The sequence below is a fragment of the Buceros rhinoceros genome, unplaced genomic scaffold (assembly GCF_000710305.1).
Source record: "Buceros rhinoceros silvestris isolate BGI_N320 unplaced genomic scaffold, ASM71030v1 scaffold10492, whole genome shotgun sequence".
Classification (NCBI taxonomy): domain Eukaryota; kingdom Metazoa; phylum Chordata; class Aves; order Bucerotiformes; family Bucerotidae; genus Buceros; species Buceros rhinoceros.
Window position 1 is genome coordinate 898 of NW_010399469.1, and position 8,328 is coordinate 9,225.

The following is an 8,328-nucleotide window of genomic DNA, read 5'->3' on the forward strand; positions in this document are numbered from 1 at the left end:
AAGAGTTTTTTATCTCTCAATTTCATAACATCAGGTTTCTCTTTGCAAAATTTACAATTAAAATGGCAATTTTTCTCTAGATGGATATAATTTGCAGGCTGCTCAGCACCCATGTAAATTCTCAGGGTGGGCTGAGGTTCTGGGGGATGGTGTGGCAAGAAAATGACAATTCTCAGGTATTATTTTGAGATAAGGTAAGAACAGACTCGCTGTATTCACCTGTACTCTTATTCCTCAGAGATGGTGGAGGCTTTCAAAATTGATCTTCTAACTGTAAATCTGGAGTCACAATTTTCAGAGTTGCTTCAGTGTCGTGACAGACCGAGTTCTCCTGAAGGTTAACGGACCTGTTTTCTTAACGTGTACCCTGACACTACTACTCTCAATAAACACTGGACAGGAATGCATATTTTTTTCCTTGTGCATAGGATAGTTTATGATTTTCTTCACTCTTAAAGGAATGTGAGGTCTTCAACCTTGTAAAAGGAACTCAAACTGGTAAGTGTGTGTATTCGACGTTTAGCAGTCAATGGAAAACAGAAGTACCTTTCGGGCTGGCGGATGCTGCTTTGCCTGGGCCGCCGGAGCTGTGGTGGGTGCTCTGCAGGCTGCTACTCTGTTTGCGCTGCAGCCCTTTTGAGTCCTGCACTCGCTCATTTGCAAAAAGGAGCTGGGAGCCGTAACACTGTTCTGAAGTGGCTGCAAGGGTTTCTCACCCCAGTGCAAGCGTTCAAAAGCCGTGATGACCATGTGTGAGAGAACTGCGTATGCGCTCTGGCAGCGTGAGTGAGAAGCACGAGGGATTTTTTAGAAGAGTTCTGATTAAATCAGTTCAGCTGCAGCGGGGGCAGAAGTTAAGACGCGGCGTTTCAGATGTTTGCCCTTCTGTGAACTGTGACATCTGGTCAGCTGCAAAACCTCTGTGGTCTTGCTGTGCTTGCCAAAGGACTGCCGTGGGTACCCATCTCATGCTGGAAAGATTTCCCTCACACCCTTCTCCTATATTAAAAAACCACGCTCGGTCGTGCTGGCCCCAGAACCAGTTGACTGACCTGTCGCTAGAAGTCCCCAGGTTGCCCTGTGAAGATGCTGGTAAGCCTTCTGAGCTGGAAATCTCCGGGTCTGTTTAACTTCCTGGATTCCATCTTATTTTGGCCCTAATCCAGGCCCTGTTTTCAAGTTAAGCATTTCTATTTATAATGCTTACGGAAAAGCAGGATTTGTTTCTTGCACTGAAAGCACTCAAATGAAAACCTTTATTTTCTTTCTTTTTTCTCTCCTGTGACTCACCAAGGGGGTTTGATGTTCCACTTATTCAGAATGGCAGAAAACAAAAATTATAGGCAGCTGGATTTACAAGGGGACCAAGCCTTTCTCCCGGGGGTTCTGGACAGGCTGCGTGCCTGCTGGAAGGGCTGGCTCCGGGGCAGCTCCTTGTTAGCAACTGCCGTCTGTGGCTACACCATTACAGCCGTTCTACAAGCACAGCTGCCGTGCTCTGCAGAGGTAAGTTTCCAGTAGCTTAGCTGTGTGCTTGCCCTTGTGAACCTGATCTGCCGTCTGTGGCTACACCATTACAGCCGTTCTACAAGCACAGCTGCCGTGCTCTGCAGAGGTAAGTTTCCAGTAGCTTAGCTGTGTGCTTGCCCTTGTGAACCTGATGCTATGCGTCAGCTGAAATACCGTCTCCTCCAAGCATCCGCACAGAAAGAGGCGTATTTTGGTTTAAAAGTGAGTCGCTTAGATGTACACTTGTCTCGCTCCTTCCGAGGAGCAGCAGGCTGCCCCGTGCCCTGCCTTGTTGCCAGGGAAGTCAGAAGCAATGCTCTCCCATCAGATCCCGCGCTGTATGGTGTAGCATGTGAGACTTTCACCTTTTCGCACAGAATTGACTTTATTTCTAAACGTGACTTTTTGAGAAACTGCACTGTAAAACATCACGGTTGAGTACAAAGGCGTGTTCTACACTTCCTGCGTTTTTGCTCCCTGTGGTGGCAAAAGAAAGCTGACCTGGAAGCTTAGACACTGCCTCCTCACTCCTGGCATCTCTCTGTTAGTTTTTATCTTCTTCCACTCTGCTGTCATTTGCCTTGGTATGATTTAATGCACACTTGGTCCCACGAGGAAAGACTTCAGATTGAAGCTACACTATTTATTTGATATGTGATTAGACAAGTCATGGTCAAACACTTTAAATGAGGCCACTGTGAGAAAAGTAAAATCACATCTCTGCTGACGGTAAGAAAGATGATTACAAGTTGTATCTCGTTCTACATGGCTAGAAAACTGGACTACGCCTCTGTAGGAAAGAGAAGCACTTCAAGACCTGGTTGGGAACCACTCTTTTTGCTGGGGCAAAAGGTGCTGGCCGTACCCCACCCCTCTCTCAGGTTGGATTAGGACTCCTGGAAAGAAAAAAAAACATTGAGGATTCTGTAGGAGAATGAGTGTTTTTCAGGAAAACAGAATCAGATTTGAGTTAGAGCAATCTGACAATAAACCAGCCTTTGCTGAGGGTTTCGTGGTTTGCAACCTGGCTGTCGCCAGATCTGATCCAGAGTGTGCTAGGACCAACAACTTGGAGCTGGGCTGGAGTTTAGTTTCCTTCAACGGAAGATCAGCGTTGAGTATCGTGTGCGGTAGATGAGTTTCTGCATACACAGCAACTGGTGAGAAACTTCCAACTTGCCAGTGAGCTACGCTACATTTCTTCAATTTCTAAAGTATCTGCCAAAAAGATAGTTGAAAACCCTAGAGCCTGTACAGCTGCCAGCAGGATGTGACCCAGGAGGACGTGGCAGGTGCAGTTTTCACTTAGTGAAAGGGTCAGATTGTTCTCAGCCGTTACAGCCAACGGATGCTATAAAACACTGCTCTAGGCAGCGTGGTGCAGAGCTCAAGATTATTTGGTGGAACACATGGCATTGGGAGCATCCCTGGTCATTGTAGGGGATGGGTCATGTCAGCGGTGACAGTGTCTCAAGCCCCCTGGAGGGCCAGTCCAGCTGCACCGCCTGGAGCCCTTCCGCGTCCCACAAGATCTGCCCATTGAACACCTGTGTACGAAGCCGCCTTCTCGTGATGCTGCAGCCCTGTTTCACAGACGGTTTTTTCCTCAGCAGGCTGTCACGCCGGGCTGGATAACGGTTGCTTGCTACTTACACAGATTTAAACCAGCTTTGGGAGTGCTGCATCCTGCTGCCGCTCATCAGACCAGTTTTCCTGGGAATTTCCCCAGGAATGACTCCAGTGCTGCTGCACTATCCCACACCTGGGACTCAGACAAGCTGGGGAAGCAGCCCAGGGAAGCAGCAGCCTCACCAAGGGGTGTGCCCAGCAGTGCCCCATATCTACCACAGCTAAGCTACCTCCACAGGTCCATTTAACTTTTACTCGCTGGGGATTAAGAAGCCTTTATCGTCTATTCCGAGTGGGTCAAGTGTTGCCTGATTGGAGGCTGTGGCACCCACCTCTCCTTGCACTGCTTTGTGATGACCTCACCTCCCTTTTTTCTTTTTGCTGCTTGGCTATAAAGTAAATTCAGAGAACGCGTACTTTTTTCAGAAATAAATTCTCTTTATTTTAAAATTCAGACACATGTGCTTCATACCAAAACAGACGCTGAAAGAGACTTGGTATTCATCTCCAGTTTTAATCAGAACTGTGGCTTTCAGGGCTCTATGACCAGACACGGTGATTTTAACGAACTTTATGTCTCCCTGCTGATATCGAAGATAGTTTTGCGGGCACTTCAGCGATCTTTCTGTTGAAATCCAAGAAATTTCACAGATTTCCAGGGATTAAAAAAAAAAAAAGACGAAGGAAGAAGCAAAGAGGATGTCTTTACAGTGTCGTGTTACATCCGGCCAGATCTCTACCAATTTTGTGCCAGGTGCATTTCAACTCCCTAGTCTCCACCCCACCTCCATTTCCAACAGCTCTCCTGTTGTCGCAGCACTAATTGCCCTCCTAAAGCTTCTTCACTGCCAACCTCCACTTTGTAATAAGACCTGTATGATTTTCAGAGATTCTTGAGTCTCTAGTGAGAGTTATTAAGTCCTGGTTTCACAGGAACTCTGGTTTATGGGCAAATGCTTCAGTTATTTTTCCTAAGATTTCCTGCAGCCACAGACTGTGGTGGCACATGGAGTCAGGCTTACAGCAGCCTTCTGTTATCCACTTCTTTCTCTGCTACTAAGGTGGTCCTTCCGGCAGCAAGTGCAAATGCCTGGTGACAGCCTTCGTCAGAAACGGGTACTGTCCCCTCCCAGCTGAGCAAGTCCGTACATGCATTTCTTCTGGCAAGCTTTGTGTTTCCTTAGTCTGTCATCTTTCCATTAAAAAAAGTTACTGCTTCTCCACCAAGATGCCAGGAATTGACTACTTACACGATTTTCACTCTAGCTTTCATGAAAAATTCAATTTTAATTAATTTTCTTTTAAAAAACAAGAAAAAAAATCCCCAGCTGAGAAAAATCAGTTCCAAATTCAGAAGCATGGGGGCACACAATATTGGTTTGGATTACAGCCTAGTCAGAAATAATTTGCAGAGGATTTCTTGATTCAGGTTAGAATCTCAGCGATGCTGTAATCAGGGATCTGAGATTATAATCTGGGTTATCTCTCTGCTTAATACAAATCATACCTTTATCACGAGCCAGACTGGCCGCCCAAGACATTGATGCTAATTAAAATATTTAAAAATAGACTCAAGCACTACTACTGTTACATTCTTAAGTCACGTGTTTGCTGCCTATAGCTGATGAGGAGAAGAATGGCACTTTTGTTTTCCTTCCTCACCCACCTTCTTTTTAGGAAAGTTTTTCTCACTTGTTTTATGTTTCTCTTTCAAAAAAACCCCAATGCTTACTGTTCAACTGGAAACGTTGTCTACTACTCGTAAGTGTACGGACCACAAGAATGTAAAAATAAAGTCCTATGTAAAGGCAGGAAAGAAGTATGGAAACAAAAGCTGTTACCTCTGACAGGAGGTGGAACGGTGTTTGTGCCTGATTCCGACATAAAATATTGTAACTGGTGAAGCTGCCAAAATAGAGAGCGAGCTGTGGTGACACAAGTTAGGAGCTGACACAAGTTAAGTCCATTCTGCTAATTGTCTAGGCCTGAGAAAGTAAATTATTTTTCCTGAAGACAAGAGAAGAAAGTTTCCGTTTCTTGCACTTTGATAGAAATTTATCCAAAATTCAGCCATCCTAGTGCGACAAAACTGCTGATGACACAGGTGTCTTTGACATGTTTTTGCAGCCACTACCCTGCATTAGTCACTGCAGGCTTCCTGTCCAAAGTGCTGGAGAACGGGTCTTGGGAACCGAATCCTCCCAGAACAGGACGCCCATTTTCTTAACTTAGCCAGTGAGAAAGCACCTATTCAGTTTATGTCTTTAGTCGTGCTGCTCTTCTGGGCTGAGGCTGTCCTTGGCAAAGGTGGCTCTGCGTACCTCTGGGTGCTATATCCTTCCTGCCCTTGGGAGGATTTCCCGGGGAGGTGGAGACCGCAGGTTTGAATCCACTCAGGCTGAGAGGGGAACTCTACACAGGGTTCCTTCCTTCTGCAGGAGAGCTCTCGACTCTTGAGGTACTGAAGACTAACGGAGGAAAAGGCACGAGGGAACCTTACTGTTGGACAGTGGTTAGGCACTTTCAGGTCTACAAAGCATGTCAGAAAGGCTTTCAGGACCATCAGTCTCCATTTAGTTGCCTAAATCCCATCTAAGTCTCTTTTTGGGTATGAGGTATCTTTCACCGTGGGCCTCAGTCTCTCTTATTTCCAAAAACAGTTACAGTGAGAGAAAAAAGTCTTCACAGCCTGCAAAACACTGCTCTACAGTGATAACCTGGGCTGTCCAAGGTAACTCCTAATGAAATAAGACCAAGGGTCTGGTTTGTGTCTTTCCTGGGGCTTCTGGTAGCAACAGCATCACCTTACAGAGGGATAGAACTGAAAACGTCCTTGAAAATGTAGAACGTAACTTGGGATGAGTCATTACTGATTACATTTGTCTTGAGGGCTTTGGGCAGAGCGTGGAAAAAGCCAACGACACTTTGCGACAGGTAGTGGTGGTCAGAAGACAGAGAGAGAAGGATGCATTGCTCACCTGGGCTGGCTGGACTCGAGCAAGAAGTCAAACACAAGTCTACACAGGAGTCTGCTTTAATCCATCACTCTATTTTATGAAGCATCACACAGCATTTTCACCAATTAGCATTTGAAGCGGTTTAAGTGATGACCACAGGGTTATTTAATATACAACCTATTTCAGAGTCACTGACTCCTCATTTGGCAGCAGTTCTCTTGGAGGGCTTGGGTAGTACCCGGCTGTTGCTGAGCTATTTGAGGAAAATCGTGCAAATCTATAATCCAGCGGTAAATCTGAAAGACAGAAACACACCACATCTGATTAGCAACACAGCCTGTGTCACATAAAAAATAGGGCTGTGGTGAACAGCAGCATGTCTTAAGCACTTGAGCTGTTGCTCACCAGCATTAGAACTCAATCAGATTGCGAGATTACATATCTGACATCTTCAGCTGTCCAAGGGATTGACTTTCAGCGTGTACTCAGCGGTAGTAAGGGATACTCACTTCCTCGATTGCTGGAATACTGCTAGTCATAGAAAATGATTTGACTGTTGCTTAATAACTACACAAAAGCCTTCATTAAGCCTAGATGGAATCTTCCCACTAGAAGACTTTCAGGTTCATTCTTCCATTTGTCAGCTTTCTCTTTCATCTCCACAATCCATTTATAAGAGAGCTATAGTTAAAAAAAATAAGTCCATTTCTTTCTTCTATTTTCACGGCTATTAACAGCAAGATTCCCCACAGCCACCTGCTCTTAGACCTTCTTGTAGTCCAGTGTTAACAAGATAATTTGGTACCAAGGGTTCTCAGAAATTTGCACTTGCAACTTGGTGCACTCATGACTTCCAGTCTGTAAAGAACACCGAATGCATTAAAATAGTTCAGAACAGTCAGAACTGACTGAACACAACCGCATAGGACTGTTTTCTCTTCTGTAGCTTTTTAAAAAAAAAAACTTTGCTGCCAGCATTGACCCACCCATCCTCACAGCCAGAAAACTGGTACTTCCCTGCTCACCTCTTATTCAAAGTTCAAGGAACCAAATTAAAAAAGTATACAGATAAAACAAGAAACAATTACCCTTCCAACACGGGAAAAAGAAAACTCAACAAAAAAGGTTCAGCTCCTTCCTGAATTGTCTGTTTAGAACCAAAGCAGAACATAAAAACTATTACTCAGGTTTTACTATAACTGAGCAGTAAGTTATTAATGCAATTTTCTTTTTTTTTAAATTTGGAGTGATGACATCCTGTCACTCTGCCCTACAATTTGTTTTTGAGCTCAGCAGCTCTTGTGGAACAGAAAAACACGCCCTTAGCAGTTTCGGCACAAACAACAGGAAGTTCAGGTCTGTCTCACAAGCAGTTCACACGCAGGCACCAGCACAGCATCCAGCTCCGCAGCTTTAGAACTGTATTAAACATAACTAAAGCATTGAGATCCAGCTGAAAAACCAGACAGAGGCTGGGATAAAGTCGGAATGGGAGGAGACTTGATTGGAAGTGAATTAACACTTTACGTAGTGGGTTACTTCAGCTTGTCACAGAAGTTTGTTTTCTCGTTCTGTCTGAGTCGGGAGAATCTCTGGAGCCCGTTCTGAGCACAGCAGATGTTTTCCTCCTCTGCGGAGGGCCCAGTGGATTTACTGGCTGCTCGGTCTATTTACGAGAGCTCTGCTTTAAAACAAAGGTTTCCAAAATAACAAATAATAAGGAAAAAGAAAGCAAATATTTCTGAATATCTTTATGAGCTATAAAAACCAAATGCCATAGCTCCTTTCATATGAAAGCTTTCCTTAGCTTTTTAGTCCAGCTGTCTGGGGTCTCCCAAGAGTGGAATAACGGAAGAGCAGCACAAATAGGGCAGACTGGCTGCAGAGTTGCTTATGCTGAAGAGAAGAACCAGTTGGATCGATCAGCTTAAACACCAAACCCTTCCTATATATTATACACAAGACCCCAGGAGAGAATAATCACTTTTTTATATATTAACCCCCCAATCTATCCATCTAAATATTGCTTTCGTCTGAGCAAGCTGCCTTTGGAAAGTGACCAGAAGGTATCCGTATTTAAAAATGTTGCCCAAGGCATCTCAGGAAGTTGCATAAAGCATGGAGCAGATACTATTCTTTACCCATGAAGCAGATTTTATGTATCACAAACAAGAAAAATCTTCCTGTATTTCCACTTCCCCCCCCCCCCTCTCATGCTCACGCTTTCCACCAT

The 8,328-nt window shown here is 44.7% G+C and overlaps 1 protein-coding gene across 1 annotated transcript in view; it reads right to left on the minus strand.

Moving 5' to 3' along the window:
* Positions 1-6,156: 6,156 nt before the first annotated feature.
* The window catches only part of LOC104489329 (5'-nucleotidase domain-containing protein 1-like), a gene marked incomplete at its 5' end in the record, with an annotated part of 19,974 nt that continues 17,802 nt past the window's right edge, over positions 6,157-8,328 (minus strand). The window contains one exon of the mRNA XM_010131481.1: positions 6,157-6,391. Within this exon, the coding sequence (XP_010129783.1) occupies positions 6,273-6,391 (119 nt within the window). The remainder of the gene's footprint in view (positions 6,392-8,328) is intronic.